The sequence below is a fragment of the Ranitomeya imitator genome, chromosome 1 (assembly GCF_032444005.1).
Source record: "Ranitomeya imitator isolate aRanImi1 chromosome 1, aRanImi1.pri, whole genome shotgun sequence".
Classification (NCBI taxonomy): Eukaryota; Metazoa; Chordata; class Amphibia; order Anura; family Dendrobatidae; genus Ranitomeya; species Ranitomeya imitator.
In genome coordinates this window covers 39069367-39089545 of record NC_091282.1, presented here as the reverse complement: position 1 = coordinate 39089545, position 20179 = coordinate 39069367, and the positions used below count along the sequence as shown (strand labels likewise).

Here is a 20179-nt window from a genome sequence, read left to right as displayed (position 1 = left end):
TTTTAGAGATGTGAGTGTTTTTATGTGAGCATTAAAATGCAAAGGTGCGAAAAAATGTGCACCGATTCCCGATGCAGATTCCAGTGTAGAAATCTATGACGTATGAACTTAATAAATACATATGAAAATAGTCTAAACTTTCACCAACCCTAAAGTCATCCAATTATAGTGTGCTAAGGATCGCCACAGACCAAATCTCTCCATAAAATATGCCGATACGAATCACATTTGCTTTCTGTTCTTCCCCTAGTATGCACAAAACCAAAACACAAAAACACAAATAGCCATAACCTCCGGATAGCAAAATCTGTCTTCTCATAGTAAAACTAGCCAAACCAAACAACACTACATATAAAGCCTGCAAATGTCCAAAGGATGACCTTGTGAAACGGAGATATCACATTTCAATGACATATACCACAAAGCTGGATATAATCATAAAATATCACCACTAAAAGCATTGTAAGCATGTAAAAATAACAAAGAAATAAAAAAAAGGCAGAAATGGGTAAAAGAAAAGATTTATAACAATTTGAAAGACAGATATAAGGCAAATATTAAACCTACAAAAACAGTTTACGTTTTGGACTCTGTGAACAAGTGAACCCAAAGGGATAATTATGTTGGCCGGCCATTCATAAGGTTAAAGTTAATGTCAGCCCCGTTCTATGATTCTCATCTCAACCACGAACCCACAGCAAAAGTATAAGGTCCCACTGTAGAAGTCCAGACAACAGGAGATTGTATTAAGTACAATTAGTAACCTGACTCCCACAATAAACCTCCAGATAATACAAGTTAAAAAGCAGACTGTAAACCACAAACGAGTTAAATTATTATGTAGCGATACAGAGAGATTTACTAGGTCCAGACATTATAATCTACTGGGTGTGGAGTTTTCAACATGAACATAAAAGAAACCAAAATGAGAGTATATCTAAAGTAAATATGAAGTGATCCACTGTCATGGGTCAGGCATAGGGTACGTTCCCATCGCGGTCCCACATCACCTCCTTTTAGATCAACTTATCCCAAAATCCTAATGTAATGCTGTTCATGAATCAGGGCAAATACTTTTCATACTGCCGATTCAATAGGTAATGCCTTGAGAAAACAAAGCTAGAGAGGATATCTAATTATCCCGAGTTCCAAATCAGACTGGTACTAAATACAGAAGGAGTGAACAAAACTTTGAAGGGGATTTGACTGTTATGCAATAATGATTCCCCCAAATCCTTTCATAATCGGCTAATTCTATTTTTTTTTCTTGTATGGGAACTTCTGTAGTTGGATGCATATTACAAAGGTGTTGTCTGTGGTGCGGCAAACCTCTTAAAGTCTAAAAAGACCTCCTTATGAACTCTTTACTCCTCCTTTCATATGTCTATGCCTTTTCTTCCTTTCTTGCATTTGACTGTGTTTCTCCTATCCATAAATTTTATTAGTCTACATCTAGATTCTCTACCCAAGTAAATAGGGTTTCTTATGAAGCATATAGAAGACATTGAGGAAGGACTCTGCAGCAAGTTGTCCCCCAACCGGAGACCAAACGCCTCCTCCCTTGTGATGACTCCCCATATTATATGCACTAGCACTGAAAGGGGAGGTTGGTTACATAAAACAGACGCCTAAAAACTCAAATATTAGAAACTCGCATTTTGAGATTTGTGGTTGCTCCTGACTAAGCAAGAAGGCATTGAACTACGTGAAAATAGTTTGGACGTCTGATCCCGGCCAGATCCTCCACAACGTTCTCAGCACGGCCAACTCTGCGAAACTCAAGTTCCAACTTGGACCTGTCCCCCCAGTCCATGCCAGACAGGCATCCACAGGTCCAAACCATAAAACGTCTCACATCTCCTCACTGGGAGCCTTTAACGGAATTCCTGTCCATCAGACGTTGGCTGCCCTGCTGGTGACTCTGCTCTAGATGCTCGGTGCCCTCTCTGGAACCAACCACACTGCCTACGAGAGGTGATGTACTTTATATATTAGTTCTATGCTGCTGTAGAAGAATTGAAGTAAAGCAAAATGTTATGAACCTGGGGAATGATAAAGAATTCACTGTCTGGAAGGAATGGAAACAACATAAAACTGGAACAAATCCATTAACTACTAAAATTACATGCAGGAAAGACATCTTATTTACAGGTTAAAGTTTATTGTTTATATATTTTAAGACATTAAATAATATATCGTAATATATTACATAAGTTGAAAAATGTCAGAGTTGAACAAAAAGGTTCACAGGACCCTGGTCCAGCAGCCAAGTCGATAATTCAGAGTACGGTAACTGCAAACCACCTCCTACCCCCACGAGACCCCCAGCGCCTCTTATGGCTTAGGTTTTTTAATGTTCGCCAATGTAGGCAGGGATTGGGGTTTTCTAATCTTTTCAGCAGATTTATCTACTCTGACTTTTTAAAAAAATAAATTTTTTGGCGCAAATATACTCCAGTCACCCACTAGAGTAATTTTTTTTATGCTTGTAATTTCTGTGACATTTTAAGAGGAAAGCGCCTCATTTTGACTCTGAAAAGGCGCCTAAAAAGTTTAAAAGACAAAAATGAAGAGTATTTTTTAATTTGCCCAAAATTCATTAATCTCGTGCACCATTTTGAAGAACTTTGCACACAAAAAAATAAACGAAACAAATGATGATTTGGACCTTTTGTCTTTTGATTCTACACCATTTTCAAGATCTGCTTTCTATCAGTGAATGGAAACATTTCTAAGATTGAGACGATATATTGGAGTCACACGCTTCCATCTTGTGTTGTCTGTATAGGGTCAGCCATATTGGAGTCACACGCTTCCATCTTGTGTTGTCTGTATAGGGTCGGCCATATTGGAGCTCACAGTTCCTTCTTGTGTTATTTGTATAGGGTCGGCCATATTGGAGCTCACAGTTCCTTCTCGTGTTTTCTGTATAGGGTCGGGCATATTGGAGCACACAGTTCCTTCTTGTGTTGTCTGTATAAGGTCGGCCATATTGGAGCACACAGTTCCTTCTTGTGTTGTCTGTATAGGGTCGGCCATATTGGAGTCACACGCTTCCATCTTGTGTTGTCTGTATAGGGTCGGCCATATTGGAGCTCACAGTTCCTTCTTGTGTTATTTGTATAGGGTCGGCCATATTGGAGCACACAGTTCCTTCTCGTGTTGTCTGTATAGGTTCTGCCATATTGGAGCACACAGTTCCTTATTGTATTGTCTGTATAGGTTCTGCCATATTGGAGCACACAGTTCCTTCTTGTGTTGTCTGTATAAGGTCGGCCATATTGGAGCACACAGTTCCTTCTTGTGTTGTCTGTATAGGGTCGGCCATATTGGAGCACACAGTTCCTTCTTGTGTTGTCTGTATAAGGTCGGCCATATTGGAGCACACGGTTCCTTCTTGTGTTGTCTGTATAGGGTCGGCCATATTGGAGCACACAGTTCCTTCTCGTGTTGTCTGTATAGGGTCGGCCATATTGGAGCACACAGTTCCTTATTGTATTGTCTGTATAGGTTCTGCCATATTGGAGCACACAGTTCCTTATTGTATTGTCTGTATAGGTTCTGCCATATTGGAGCACACAGTTCCTTCTTGTGTTGTCTGTATAGGGTCGGCCATATTGGAGCACACAGTTCCTTCTTGTGTTGTCTGTATAGGGTCGGCCATATTGGAGCACACAGTTCCTTCTTGTGTTGTCTGTATAGGGTCGGCCATATTGGAGCACACAGTTCCTTCTTGTGTTGTCTGTATAGGGTCCGCCATATTGGAGCTCACAGTTCCTTCTTGTGTGGTCTGTATAAGGTCCACCATATTGGAGCACACAGTTCCTTTTTGTGTTGTCTGTATAGGGTCGGCCATATTGGAGCACACACAGTTCCTTCTTGTGTAATCTGTATAGGGTCGGCCATATTGGAGCACACAGTTCCTTCTTGTGTTGTCTGTATAGGGTCGGCCATATTTGAGCACACAGTTCCTTCTTGTGTTGTCTGTATAGGGTCGGCCATATTGGAGCACACAGTTCCTTCTTGTGTTGTCTTTATTTGGTCGGCCATATGGGAGCACACAGTTCCTTCTTGTGTTGTCTGTATAGGGTCGGCCATATTGGAGCACACAGTTCCTTCTTGTGTTGTCTTTCTTTGGTCGGCCATATTGGAGCTCACAGTTCCTTGTATTGATTGAATAGGGTCGGCCATATTGGAGCACACAGTTCCTTTTTGTGTTGTCTGTATAGGGTCGGCCATATTGGAGCACACAGTTCCTTCTTGTGTAATCTGTATAGGGTCGGCCATATTGGAGCTCACAGTTCCTTCTCGTGTTGTCTTTATTTGGTCGGCCATATTGGAGCACACAGTTCCTTCTTGTGTTGTCTTTATTTGGTCGGCCATATTGGAGCACACAGTTCCTTCTTGTGTTGTCTGTATAGGGTCGGCCATATTGGAGCACACAGTTCCTTCTTGTGTTGTCTGTATAGGGTCGGCCATATTGGAGCACACAGTTCCTTCTTGTGTTATCTGTATAGGGTCGGCCATATTGGAGCACACAGTTCCTTCTTGTGTTATCTGTATAGGGTCGGCCATATTGGATCACACAGTTCCTTCTTGTGTTGTCTGTATAGGGTCTGCCATATTGGAGCTCACAGTTCCTTCTTGTGTTGTCTGTATAGGGTCGGCCATATTGGAGCACACAGTTCCTTCTTTTGTTGTCTGTATAGGGTCGGCCATATTGGATCACACAGTTCCTTCTTGTGTTGTCTGTATAGGGTCTGCCATATTGGAGCTCACAGTTCCTTCTTGTGTTGTCTGTATAGGGTCGGCCATATTGGAGCACACAGTTCCTTCTTGTGTTGTTTGTATAGGGTCGGCCATATTGGAGCACACAGTTCCTTCTTGTGTTGTCTGTATAGGGTCGGCCATATTGGAGCACACAGTTCCTTCATGTGTTGTCTGTATAGGGTCGGCCATATTGGAGCACACAGTTCCTTCTTGTGTTGTCTGTATAGGGTCGGCCATATTGGAGCACACAGTTCCTTCTTGTGTTGTCTGTATAGGGTCTGCCATATTGGAACACACACTTCCTTCTTGTATTGATTGTATAGTTATGCCGCCAAACTTTTACAGAACAGAAACAGGGACTAATCATGCGGCGTGTTTAGTAGAGAAAGAAAAACTCAATCGTGAGAAAAAAAATCAGGCCATTTTTTACACCATTCATCCAGAACCGTAAATTATCTGTTCACCTTATTGTATGGGTTGTTATTATTACCAAATGTCTGGTTTTTGCCAATTTTTGATGCGCTTTTTGAAAAAAATAAACATGTAAGGACGGAGAATACAATGCGCATTCAAGTACAGAAAATTCTCCTAAACTGCCTGTGGCTCAAAGGTTTTGCTGCTGCCTGTAATGATACAGGTTGAGAGTTTGAATCTCTGGGAGATCAGAATAAAAAAAAAAAGAATGAATTATTCAAATGAATGCAAGAACGTAGAGAGCACAACAATGCCGGATCCTTCCCTGAGGAGGATGGGGAATTAAGGAACAATGAACACACAGTGAAGAGTGCAGGAGACGGGACATCACACAGAGTGAGTCAAAGTAGAGACATTGCCCTGACCACCCAGAAAAGCTCCTCCAAATCAGTACAGTTGGGAGCCATGTACATAAGGGTGGCCATATTGAAACCCGTACTTCTTTCTTGTATTGTCTGTATAGAAATGGCCATATTGGAGCACATAGTTGCCTCCTGTTTTGTCTCTATAGAGGTGCCCATTTTTGAGTTGCACACTTCTTACAGAGGTGTCCATATTGGACCACATACTTCCTATATTGTCTGTATAGAGGCAGCCATATTGGAGCCCATCTTTCCTGTATTGTCTGTATAGCGGCGGCCATATTGGCCTATGTGATGTACTGATGCAAATCAGAGGTCATTTCTGTAGTGGCATGGGACCCGACTGCTATATTCAACTCCTCTTAATGGCAGATTTGCTGCCAGGGAATAAGAGGGGATAAAAGTCCTCCATTCTGGCTATTGGTGGGGGATTCACTGGAAAGGTGATAATTTTTAGACTGGTAAACTCATTTATAATTGCCTTCCTCTGGATCCAGCAGGATCGATTACATTTCTTACTGCTCCATTCCAGTTTCCAGTCAATATCAATCCCAGACAAATCGAAAACAGATATATCAATAGCCGATTGCTTTTTGGTTATTAGTGGGGAATCCACTGGGAAGGTGATAATTTTTAGACTGGTAAACCTCTTTATAATGGTCTTCCTCTGGATCCAGAAGGATCGATTCCATTTTTTACTGCTCCATTCCAGTTTCCCGTCAATATCAATCCCAGACAAATAGAAAACAGATATATCAATAGCAGATTGCTTCCCAAGGACCGAATGCCCTTCATGCTTTATGGACCGGTGACCTCCCGTAATTTCCCATCCGTTATCCAGAACCCGAGCGTAGAATAAATGGGCTTTAGGTATTAGCTCCCTATAATGTCCGCAGAGACTCTCCTCCGTTCATCAATTATTTGCACGTTAACAAATTCCAGAACTCTGAAAACTTTTGGCAGCTTCTCCCAAGATCAACAGATTTCTTCAAATATTAGACAAGCCAAATAAATTGTGAAATACCTTACCACCCAGATATCTTCACGAACTTGTGTCAACTCAGAAAACGCGTTACATATGGTACAAAAAAAGAAAAACAAAACACTCACACTCAGCTATTTCATCTAATCTGAGCAAAAAAAAAAGCAATTAGGATATTTTTACAACCGCAAAACTAAAGACGGTGAAATCAACCTAAGTAAACAGTAGACACCCCGGACCACAAATATGCATAACATCATCACTAGTGGTGCGAGCGGCCACCAGACCGAAGAGCAGGCAGGGATTTCGTTTCGTACTCTATTCCCCTCTCGGAACATTTCCAAAAACATATTAATAGAGTTGTCTAGTTTATAAAGACCTATTTTTATCACCCGATTCGGCAGCTTTGACTTCACAAATCAGGATCCACTTCAATTACACAGAAGGGAAAGTGGTCCCAAAAATGTATCAGTTGCTCTGGAGGACCCAATACGTCCACATATTACATGGACAGTGTAATACTTCATTTCACCTGCGGGGGCACTGCAGGGAAATGTAACCCTCCAAAAAATTAAAGCTGATCACTTGGGGATTCATCTAAGGCTACGTTCACATTTGCGGCTTTGGACGCAGCGTCGTGGACGCAACGCACGACGCACGAAAGACGCAAGTAGAACGCATGCATTTTTGACGCATGCGTTCAACCCTTTTTTAATATATAGGGTCTTTTCAGTGTCTCTATTTTTAAAGTAAAGAACGCATGCGTCCTACAACGCACAACAACGCAAGTACTTGCGTCTTCTGCGTTGCCAATACACTTCAATGGAGGTTTTGACGTTTTGACGACGCAAATACAACGCAAGTACGACGCAAGCGTTTTTAAAAAATTTTGCACGCAGAAAAAATGCAACATGTTGCGTTTGCAACGCACTGCCAGGTGCGTCGAAAGGACGCATGCGTCGCAAAACGCACCGAAACGCATGAAAACGAACGCACATGCGTCCCCAATGTTAAAGATAGGGAAGCATGACGCGTGCGTTGTTTTGCGGCGACGCCGCTGCGTCAAAAGCCGCAAATGTGAACGTAGCCTAAGTATGGACGTTATGGTTGTATGAGGAGCAATGGTATCCAACCTCATCTTTATTTTGACAAGAACTGCAAGGTAACATTTTTGGGAAAAGTTTCTAAACTAAAAAAAATAAAAAATCTGACTACATTTCAAAATGTTGCATTGAACCCATACCCTTGACCGGTCACTTTCCGTAAATGCCGATGTTCTCCTGAATCTGGCCTTGTTGATTATTTGTTCCTGCTCTTCTCCATTCCCGAGATATGGCCCCTTCTCCTGCAGGTTAGTAAATCTGTCTTGTTAGTCAAGGGGGCCGTGGTTCTGAAGAAGTCTCTCAGTGAAGAGTTGATGGTGACGCCCAGTTGGATAAAATGACTACATTTATATACAGGGAAGAGGAGGCCATATCTCAGGAAAGGAGAGGAGCTGGAACAAAAGAAAAATAGCGCCGGATTCAGGGGAAAAGCAGCATTTATGCCAGGAAATAAAAAATAACATTTATAGCACTCACTTGAGCACTGCAGCCATTCAGTAGCCAATGATTGTCTGCAGTGGTCACGTACCATCGGAGCCAGGAGACAGAGCTAGGTTGCTGTTTTTTTCTGGCTCAAACGGCATATGACTGCTGCAGCCAATCAATGGCTACTGATTGGCATAGCATTCATGTAATATCTCCACCATAAGTGGGTGCGTGAAGACTGGTGGGGACCTGGACAGCAGTACTGCAGAGAGCTGCTTTATTTCATCTTAAGGTATAGCGAACCTTCACCGAAATTCAAGAAAAGGCTTATTTTCAATATTATGAGCAGTAGGAGTAAAATCGTCGTCGCTCACCTCAACTTGCGTTTTCGCCTCTTGCATCAGGGCGATAATATCGGATTTGGATTCCACAGAAGTCAGAGCAGCCTGGAGCTTCTGTTGGTCCCTGGTGGAGACGATGAGCTGATCCAAGCTAAACACAAACAGATCGTTAGGCGGAACGACAACCTGGCACCGACATCACAAACGCAGACCTCCAGAATGATTTACCTGGATCTCGTCTGGGCAAGTGATATTGATTTGTGATTTTTTTAGAAACAGAAATGTCACGGGGTTATTTGCGAATGTGATTGGAAACATTTGGAATCGAGTCTTTGATGATCGGTCCAAAAGCAAAAGACTCCGTTATGGTTGTGAAATCGGTATAATTCTTATTTTTGTAAAAGTTTTTTTCTAACCTTTGATCCTGAAGAAAGACGTACTTAAGTGTTATTTTCTTAAAACCAGCAGAGGACACCAATAAAGGGATAAAACCATGTGGCAAGTAAGAAATCGCACTAATGGCTGCCTGTCTGTATTTTAGGTCTAAGGGGTAACATTTCTCCTTGTGGAGAGCGACATACCGCCTCTGGCATGCCAAGGTGAGGAGGCTTATTCGCCGTCTGAAATTTAATATGCAAATTGCCTCTTCAGAGAGAGGACTTGAACTCTATGGCGCCACTTGTTGGAAGTAGTGATCCTGCAAGTCCTACAATATTTAATATTGACCCTTTAACGAGCCTTGAAATGTGACTTCGGACAAAAGCCAAATCAGAATCTCATTTTGCAGACACGGTGTTTCGGGCTACTGCCCCACGTCAGTGCAAAGTATGAGAACTGATTTGGCTAGGTGAGTGGCTCTGGACAGAGGTCTAAGGCCATTTGGCCTACCTTGGCATGCCAGAGCAAATACGTCACTCTCCACAAGGAGAAAGGTCAAAACCATAGACCTAAGTCCAGAGCCACTCTCCTAGCCAAATCAGTTCTCAAACTTTGCACTGATGAGGGGCAATACCCAGAAACACAGTGTCTGCAAATTGAGATTCTGATTTGGCTTTTTGTCCCAAGTTACATTTCAAGGCCAGTGAAAGGGTCAATAGTGACTTGCAGGATTGATTCTTCCAACAGGGGGCGCTATAGAGTTCACGTCCTCTTCTTCTCTGAAGAGGCAATTTGCATGTCTGTATTTCACCAGCTTTCATGCATGTTAATTGGAGCAGAATCAGTAACGCATGATTTCCAGATTAAGAATTTTTTATATCCTCAAATTAAAGGTTCATACAAAGGATGTTTGATCAGATCCCGCAGGAAGGCACATGGAGTGTAAGTATAACAAGACATGAGCAAATCGATTCTACGTGTATTGAATTTTGGAGTTTTTGTTGAGTCTAGTGAATCAGAACGATGTGTGTGCATTTTACAAGTTGCAGAAGACTGCATCAGCCAGAGAAGGCCTTGCAGCTAACACATCACATGGTATAGAACAGCCAATCAGGACAACTCTCAGAGTGTATAAAAGCAGAGGCAGGGAATGCAGCAGCCATTTGGGATGAATCTGTATAGGGAGAAAACAGGGCTCAGCCATAAAGGTAGGGAGATTCATCCATAAACCACTGACTGAACTGTACATATAGAACAGTTACCACCCATTTCCACATAGCCATGTATGCTGACGTCACTTTGACATTAATAATAGAGTTGGTGCGAAATGATTTGAACGTCCCATTCCATCAGGGACTACGACAGTGGTTTGTTGTCACTGGACAGGAAGTGCCCTCTTTACCTGACGGCTATCGTGGTTCTCCTTTTGATTATCCCACCTGTTGCGGTTTGATGCACATGTGACATCACATCAGATAAAGAAGAACAATGGAAGCCACCAGGTAAGAGACGGTACTCCCTCTATGGTTCAGCATGACTGATGGAATGAGATTTGCAAATAAATTCACACCAACTGTAATTACTAAGGCTGAAACAAATTGGATACAGCCCTAGGAGACCTCAGAGTGTTACACACGCCTTTTCGAGACAACTTTAGGCTTTGCAGTACTATTGCTTTTTTCGCAACTTTAAAAAGTTTCATCTTTGATGTGGTCTTTGGTCAAAATCAGCTGAGAGGAGCTCCGAAAAAGACAGACCTTCATGGTGGCAGTCTGAAGGATAGTCAGTTAAACCATTCTGGAGCCAGCGATATAGAGACTATACAAGGCATACAATGCAAACATTTTTTTTTTAATGAAACCAGATAGCAAAACTGGGTTTTAGACCCAATCACAAGCATTTAAGTAAAAACAATTGTCCCGAAAGGAGGAAGACTCTTAAATGTTGAATAAATTGGAAACCATGAGAGACAATAAGGTTAACCCTACATGACCATACACCTTGCCTTATGATAGGTCCACTTTAAAGAATATATTGTGGTTTAAAAAAAAAAAATGGTAATATAGTTTGTTAAAAAAGTCTATTGTGTTTTTTGTCGTGTTTTTGTGCAGTCTTAAAAGCTAAATCTGCAAAACCATGCAGTAAATTAGAAGCAGAGGGGTGTATCAGTGCCTATTTATAGGACAGACAGGTGTGTAGGGTGCGAGGATCACACCCAGGCTGAGGGGTTTATCAATGCATGAAGTGAAAACAGGTCATCGGCACAGCTGCAGTTTCCCAGGGCTTCGATGTTATACTGACATAGGGATCTTGGGTGCCAAACCATGTGAAAAATACTGAGACAATGTCCAAGTCCAGAAGACAAAAGAGAGAGTGGCACTCGCCATCCCATAAAATTGTCCTTTTATTCGGATTTACATTAAAAACTAGAGGCAGGAGAGTTCCCAGTGGAAACGCAATGGACGATGGCCGTTTCGGATTAACATATGCTTCTATGGGTCCCGTAGAAGAACGTGTTAGCGCAAAACGGCCGTCGTCCATTGCGCTTCCACTGAACACTCTCCTGCCTCTGGTTTTTTACCGTAAATCCGAATAAAAGGACAATTTTATGGGACAGTGAGTGCCACTCTCTCTTTTGTCTCCTGGACATGGACATTGTCTCAGTATTTATCAATGCATAACTGGGTACATTTACATCCCTGTGCAAAACAAGTCACTTCCGTTGATCCATTGACCTGAGGACAACTCAATGATAAATCCAGTTCCCTATATATAACTATATAACCAGGCGTGTTTGCCATTCAGACATTTTGGTAACCACTGCTATAGAAGTTATAACTGGTTGTCAGTCACCACTGACCACGAAAATTATTGATCCACTGGATGATCTCCCATTCGTACCTACACAGATTTAGGATTCTTAAGTGCAGACATGTCTCACCTGACTGACCAGGATCTTCGTGCGAGTTCCCCGTCCTGCACCACTTCACCGTCACACCCAGAAGCTCCAAAACTGTTGTCCCTAGAGCTTATTCGAGAGGACAACGCGTCGCTCCTTGTAGGCTTGATCTCAAGTTCTGTTTTATATTGCTGGGATTTCGATTCTACAGAGAAGTCCTCACTGCACAGCTTGTCCAGGTCTGGCATGCTTAGGGCTCTCAACTCCCGCAGCTTAGAACGAGACAAAGATGGCCGGATATGGCTTGAAGTTGTCCTGCTTTTCCTAACCTGCACACCCTGTACAGATGGCTCTGTTTTTTCAGTCCTGGTTGGTTCAGGCAGTGGAACTTCCTTTACAGGATCTTCAGGCATTTTTTCGGTATAAGTTAAGGCCACACTTGATGGAGATTTTTTGATTTGTGCTGCTAAGGACACTTCACTTTGGTTGTCACTACAAGAACTTAAACTACGTCTCAGAACTTTTGTGTTGTCACTGGATTGCGAATGCAGCGTCACCGAACCGGAAGATCTTCTACTTAGAGGTGGTTTAGTAGAAAATGGAGCGTTGTTAATTTCAATCACCTTCATAACACTTTTATCGAAATTTACGAGATTTTCAAACGACTTGATCCTTTGCTTGACGGTCAGAGATGAAACCGTTTCATGGGGCCAGTTAAGTTCATAATAATAGTTCCTCTTGATCGTTCTTAACACGTCGCTTCTTAGGGAGTTTTTCCCTTTGGAGTCTTGTTTCTCTAAAGTGGCTTTAGAAAACTCTTCAGCGATGCAGTCATCCATACTTTGATCTGACGTTGGTGAAACCAGATGATCATCCACAAGACTTTCCTTTCCATGCGTCACGTCCAGGTCCATGACATTAGCGAGTCGTAAGGGCATGGAATAAGTTCTGGCCACGGATTTGGAACCACTAGGTGGCTTCTCCGTAAAGTTAGTCTCCGACTTCTGTTTGGGGGATTTGAAAACCAGAGCAAATTCCCTATTGCTGGAAACTTCACTTTTATTAAGAAAGTCATTTTTACAAGAAATTTGGAGTCCGCTGCACAGTGAGGGTGATAATTTGACCTCCATGAATGTGCGTTGAATATCTTGGTTTTCCAGTTGATCTTCGCTAAGTGAGAGAGAAGCTACCCGCTGTGTCTCATTCTTGGAAGCATCGAGATTCCTACAAGATCCATTTAGACTTCTTCTTGATTTGCTGTCACCTACTGTGTCCATTTTCCTGCTGGGACTACTTGTGCTTGCTCCCTGAATCTTTTCTCCGTTTTCCAGACCTTTTTCCATATCCAAGCTAGAAATGTTTTCTAAAGAGCCATTTTCTTGGCGTCCTTCAAGTGGACTTTTCTTTACTCCTCTAAAGTTTGACTTTTCGTTGGATTGAGTATTTGACTTGGGGCTTAAACCTGAAGAAGAATCAGCTTTAGACAATGGCAGAGCATTTTTCAATTTTTGATCATTCTCATAAGTTTTCGAGATTCTGGTTGCGGTCTCTCTGGGAGAAGAGATGACATCTGTCATGGTGGACCTCTTAAGAAGAAGTTTAGGTGATGGTTGCGGAGATGATTTTCTGCAGTCAGAACTTTCAGTCCCTGGTTTTCCTTGATCAGTGTTTGGTTTGCTTCTGCTTTTAATGCAGAGACCTTTCAGTTTGGGTCCTGGTTTTGGCATCTGAGCACTAAGTACCTCATAGTTACTACCCAATAACCTCTTGTTTTCATGATGAACTTTTGCAGCAGCATTATTATTTACCTTGTTTTCCACATTAGAGGTTTTTAGTGCTAAGCTTTTGCTTGCTCTTGGCTCAGTTTTGCCCTTCAGGTCATGTGTTGTAGGTGATTTGTTACGTTTACTTGCAGATGGGGACTTGGTGACACCAATGGATTCTTGAGAACAACCACTGGACCTTTTATGATCGTTTCTATCAGATGTTTTACTGCCCACAAGCAAGGAATCCGTATCTACCGCACCGTGAGCTTTTATACAAAGCGGAGTATTAGTGTCCATAGTATCACTACATGAAGGCACCTTTACACCACCAGTTCTAATTAATTCCTTTCCAAGATCTTCGGCATTTAAGGCACAATGATCATTGAGTTCCTGAGCATTTATAAGAGTCCGATCTAGAATATTTCCAGCAACCTCTTGGTTTATGGTAACAGAACCTTGGGTAGACGTTTGTAGACTACCGACAGAAGGAGATGCTATATCCAGTTTCATATGTCCAGGTTCACTATTACCATGTACTGGTGGGTAAAATGAAGATGTCCTCGAAATTTCAATATCCTCTTTTTTAAAACTACAACATATTTCAATTTGCTCCTCCTCAGAATCTGTGGTGTTCTGCATTTCCGACACAAAAGACTGGTTCTGAAGAGATGAAATCATGTCACTCGTAGAATCGGAAGGAATTTCCAGTAAAGATTCGCTGTCGGAGTCATCCGCAGCTCCATACATGGAAGTTGAAATATCGATAGAGCTACTTTCACATTTTTCGGAAAGTGAGAAGTCTTCACTTAAGTTTCTACAGTAATTACTTAAACTGCTTTTATTGATAACTATAGAGTTCTCTAAAGAAATGGAGTCTAAAACGGAAAATCCCAGGCGGTTGCCAATACCATCCATCGGACTGGCAGAGTTCGTAGGCATACAAGGTTGCTCAAGATGCGTTATGTCGCGTTGACATGAAATAACGTGTTCCGGAATCGTGCTACAATCTACGCCATCACCTTGGTTCAGCCTAATTTTACTTTGAGGGACAGACCCATCATCTTGTAACTCGTGAATAAACGCATCGATATTGGTGACGGGCCTGCCACCACAGTGACCCGGTGAGGAGCAATACTTGACTTGGTGTTTATCCTCCTTTGTGGCCAGTTCAGAAGACGATAAAGTAGAATCAACCATCGGAAAGTCGTTCACAGTCTCGCATCCTTGTAATTTTTCCGTCGAGGTTAATTCTTTTTGGTCAGGTCTGCTTGTGTCTGCCCCTGTTGCCATAATGTGAGACAATCTGTCAACAGCTGTAAAAAAAAATAAAAAAAAATTCACAATTATGGTCAATAGTTTCTGTGCTTTATTTTACATTTCCAACAATCTGTAGACAGAACAGCATTATTTAATCACCATTGCTGGCAACCAATGATGAATTGCCAGGAAACTGCCAACAATATGGACTGTAGGAAACCAAACAGGAGGTTTTCCCCTCTAATTACAGCAGGGCTCACAATTTGCAGACGTATTATCAACATTATTTAAGGGAAATCATGGCTTGCATCTGACGTCCAAGCTCTCCTCAATTATAGGGTTGAAAATTGAGATGGAAAAAAAACAACGCAAAGTGGAGTCGGCACCTGATGATGCATATACCTTTTGCTTTAGACAAACAAAATAGAAGGTCAATGCACAAAAAGTTTCAAAAGTCATTTTATCAGATACTGGTTTGGAATCCTGAGATGTCATTAGAAGATGGAGGAGCAGCATCAATAATGGAGAAGCCAGATCTCTGAAGAATCTACAGCCTTGCTTGTATATGTGGTTTATCTAAAATAGGGAGAACATAAAACAGTCATCTGGGCAAAAAGAAAAAGAATGGAGATGCCGTCTCAATGTAGACACATTCCCGGAGTCCAGGGCAGGTGGTGAAGATGGAAGGGAAAAGAGGTGAAAATTTGCCACAAGCTGCTACTAAAAACTATTGGTAATTCTTCACACAGTGTCCACCTAATAAGTCGATTAGATGCAGAAGAGATGCTGGAGAGATTGGGTGGTGGTACTCGACGGATTGGATGGTGGTGCTGGAGGGATTAGGAGGTGGTGGTGCTGGATGGATTGGGTGGTGGTGCTGGAGGGACTGGGTGGTGGTGCTGGATGGATTGGGTGGTGGTGCTGGAGGGACTGGGTGGTGGTGCTGGATGGTTTGGGTGGTGGTGCTGGAGGGACTGGGTGGTGGTGCTGGATGGATTGGGTGGTGGTGCTGGAGGGAATGGGTGGTGGTGCTGGAGGGAATGGGTGGTGGTGCTGGAGGGAATGGGTGGTGGTGCTGGAGGGAATGGGTGGTGGTGCTGGAGGGAATGGGTGGTGGTGCTGGAGGGAATGGGTGGTGGTGCTGGAGGGAATGGGTGGTGGTGCTGGAGGGAATGGGTGGTGGTACTGGAGGGTTTGGATGGTGGTACTGGAGGGGTTGGATGGTGGTGCTGGAGGGATTGGATGGTGGTGCTGGAGGGAATGGGTGGTGGTGCTGGAGGGAATGGGTGGTGGTGCTGGAGGGAATGGGTGGTGGTGCTGGAGGGAATGGGTGGTGGTACTGGAGGGTTTGGATGGTGGTACTGGAGGGGTTGGATGGTGGTGCTGGAGGGATTGGATGGTGGTGCTGGAGGGATTGGATGGTGGTGCTGGAAGGGTTGGATGGCGGTGCTGGAAGGGTTGGATGGTGGTGCTGGAGCGATTGGATGGTGGTGCTGGAGGGATTGGATGACTGTCCACTGTGCAAAAAAGGAACTATTGATGAAAAATGAACCTCTTTCTCCTCTTAATCCTAAACCAGAAAGATCACAAGAAAATCAAGCAGATGTCATTCGCCTAATCCCCTCCATCTTTAGCGAAAAACATTGACATCTAAATGCTTGAGGTTTTTCTCCCCTGCCCTTTCTTGACACCTATTTTTATTAATGATTACCGGTATTTTAGCTGCTAGTAATTATTATTTTTGTTTTTTCCTCCACCAGAAAAAAAAAATATTTGAAAAATCAGATTTCCATCTGAACAAACTCTTATTTTTTTTAATCAAGAGTTACATCTCTGGCAAAGGCCGAGAGCTGCATACTAACAGGACAAGTATAGTCTATGATCGGATGTTTTATTTATTTTTTTTCTTACACCCTTAGAATTCCTCTTTTTCATTTTACGTGAGACATCAAAGATGTTTGTAAAATGAGGAATTTTCCAGATTTTAATCCAGAGTGATTACGTCATAGGACCTGCTGTAATAAGGTCTCAATTAAGATTTACCTACGGCAGTTTTCTCATCTCGGGAGCTGTCACATGCAGCCGCCAGGTCCTCAGCGCAGATGGCATAGAGCCGCCGAGACTTACCGTTGCGAAAAAAAGCTTTATGTATAGAAATCATGATCCGGGATCTACCTGATATCGGCTTGCGCACTTCCAATGTCACGGCTGAAGGTAAGCACTGGACGAAGTCGCAGGTTTCCCGATAAGACAAATCACTCACTCGAATGCCGTTAATGGACAGAATTTCATCTCCAGGAGTCAACTTTCCCATAGGTTCCTAACGGGATAACAACATACAAAAGAATGGCTGCTTAATCTACTATATAATTGTCTAAGGGTCACTTCCGTCTTTCTGTCTGTCTGTCCTTCTGTCTGTCACGGATATTCATTGGTCGCGGTCTCTGTCTGTCATGGAATCCAAGTCGCTGATTGGTCTCGCCAGCTGCCTGACATGGCTGCCGCGACCAATCAGCGAAGGCCACAGTCCGATTAGTCCCTCCCTACTCCCCTGCAGTCAGCGCCCGCTCCATACTCCCCGCAGTCACAGCTCACACAGGGTTAATGCCAGCGGTAATGGACCGCGTTATGCCGCGGGTAACTCACTCCGTTACCGCCGCTATTAACCCTGTGTGACCAAGTTTTTACTATTGATGCTGCCTATGCAGCGTCAATAGTAAAAACATCTAATGTTAAAAATAATTAAAAAATTATATACTCACCTTCTGCCGCCTTTCCCGCTCCTGGCTACGGTCCGGTGACCGCTCCATGCAAGCGGCAAGTTCCGGTGGTATGGGAGAAGGAACTGCCATGACGTCACGGTCATGTGACCGCGACGTCATCACAGGCCCTGAGCAAGGCCCTGCCATGACGTCACGGTCATGTGATCGAACTACAACTGGCCCTCGGAAGGTGAGTATATGTTTTTTTTTTAACCTGTGACATACGTGGATGGGCAATATACTACGTGACTGGGCAATATACTACGTGACTGGGCAATATACTACGTAACTGGGCAATATACTACGTGGCTCTGTGCTGTATACTCCGTGACTGGGCAATATACTACGTGACTGGGCAATATACTACGTGGCTGGGCAATATACTACGTGACTGGGCAATATACTACGTGACTGGGCAATATACTACGTGGGCTGTGCAATATACTACGTGGCTGGGCAATATACTACGTGGCTGGGCAATATACTACGTGGCTGGGCAATATACTACGTGGCTGGGCAATATACTACGTGGCTGGGCAATATACTACGTGACTGGGCAATATACTACGTGACTGGGCAATATACTACGTGGGCTGTGCAATATACTACGTGGCTGGGCAATATACTACGTGGCTGGGCAATATACTACGTGGCTGGGCAATATACTACGTGGCTGGGCAATATACTACGTGGCTGGGCAATATACTACGTGGCTGGGCAATATACTACGTGGCTGGGCAATATACTACGTGGCTGGGCAATATACTACGTGGTTGGGCAATATGCTACGTGGGCTGTGCAATATACTACTTGGGCTGTGCAATATACTACGTGGACATGCATATTCTAGAATATCCGATGCGTTAGAATCGGGCCACCATCTAGTAATTAACATATAGGTGCGACTGCACCAGCAGAATAACGAGCGCAGCTCTGGAGTATAATTCAGCATGAATCTCTGGATCAGTACATACAAAGCATCATCTCTACGTATAGGGTTATTATTCTACTATTCTGCCATATCAAAGCTTCCAGATGTGAATAAACCCTCACAACCTCTGCTGATCATGTCCAAGTCTACACAGTAAAGGGGACAAATGACATTTCCCGCCTTCTGCAGCTCAAAAGAACAGTGTGCTGTCCAGTTGCCAATACAAAAAATGTAATATTTCACAATTTATTTTATGAACAGTCATAAAAAATTTTTTTTTTAAAAAAATCTGCTTTTAATTATCATTGACAGGAGTAACATGTGAATTTCTGATGTCCCATTTCCCATAACTTTTAGGTCATCGACATGGACGAGCAGTGCTCCGTCTAGACTGTCGTACCTTATCTGCTCCTCCTTGTAGTCTCAGTGCAGCGATTATAATTCTTACAGGAGATTCTCTGATTTCCAGATCTAAGCCGACGGACTCATATTCACTACATAGAAGCTCGACAGTTTCCGTGTTACATCGGCCCGACACCTCCAGCCCTTCTGACTTCTTCGATGGTGGCACCATCTTCGTCAGCTTCGGAGACTGTTTCCCGTCCTCGTTTTTTTGCTTGGAGGAATTAGGGCTCGTGTTGCTCATCATGCTCTTGACACGGGTGACGGCTTTATGTTCCAATTTGGGAGACCTCTTATTTTCAGACTGACTTTCTAAAGGGTCCTTAATACCCAAAGTATTTGGGCGTACGTCAGCCTTACCGGAGCATTCTAAAGATTTCATACCAAAAAAAGCCACGTCCGCTGCCTGTTCCAAAGCTCCATCCTCAGACTCTACAGAACTGCCGCACATGGATGACCCAACCTCACCGATACTACTTTTGGGAAGTTCGTCTGCCTGGATCTCTTCATCGACATCCAAGGAAGAGGTGGTCATCACAATCCCGGAATCCTCATCGGCGTTCTTCTTCTTGGTATCACAAAGGTGTCGGTTTTCTTTTTTACCAAAATCATCTTCTTCGCTACCTTCGTCATCATCGCAACAGGGAATCCTCCTCTGTCTTTGGAGGGGACTTCTTAAGGATTGAGGACTTCCTTCAAGGCTGGACTGTCTGGAGGCAACGTGTTTGATTCCGGGGCTTTGAGATAACCCATTCCTCAGGGATAGGCATGCTGAACCTTGGCATTTTGTTGACCCATTTCCTTTATAAGTAAAAAAAAAAAAAAAAAAAAATACATATAAAATAAATGGAAGTAAAAATATTTCACCACGTTATATTAAATTGATGGCCATTAAAGAGGTTTTACATTTTCAGAAAACCCTTGCCACCTGGCTGCAGTTAGTTTAAGAAAACAACTGGGATTTTCTCAACCTCCCCAGGTCCAGCCAGGATTCTCTGCCGCTGCTCCCGGTGTCTATCATTATCTTTAGCGCTGTCATCCATTTACTGAGCTCAGCGGCTCTGCCCAGGTAGACTTTACAAGACAATCTGACTGGCTGCAGCGGTGCAATCATGACATCAGCACTGCAGACAAAAACAGACACCAGGAGTTTAGCAGTAGAGGCTCAGCACCGGACCTGGGGAGGGTGAGTAAAACCCAGTTTTTTGCTTTGTTTCTTTATTAAACAAAACTGCGTACAGGCTGCTTTGTATTGCAGCTTGCCCAGATAAAGTAAATGCAGGCGAGTTGCAATATCACCCACAACCTGTGGACACGTGTGGCGCT

General features: G+C 43.2%; 1 protein-coding gene across 3 annotated transcripts in view; it reads right to left on the bottom strand.

The window, feature by feature from the left end:
• The window catches only part of PDZD2 (PDZ domain containing 2), a 235428-nt gene that overhangs the window by 16735 nt on the left and 198514 nt on the right, over positions 1-20179 (bottom strand). For all 3 annotated transcript variants that reach the window (XM_069745997.1, XM_069745995.1, XM_069745996.1), the window contains exons 17-20: positions 18852-19654; positions 16934-17078; positions 11778-14814; positions 8492-8609 (exon numbers count right to left, since the gene is read on the bottom strand). In XM_069745997.1, coding sequence (XP_069602098.1) covers positions 8492-8609; positions 11778-14814; positions 16934-17078; positions 18852-19654 — 4103 coding nt within the window. The remainder of the gene's footprint in view (positions 1-8491; positions 8610-11777; positions 14815-16933; positions 17079-18851; positions 19655-20179) is intronic.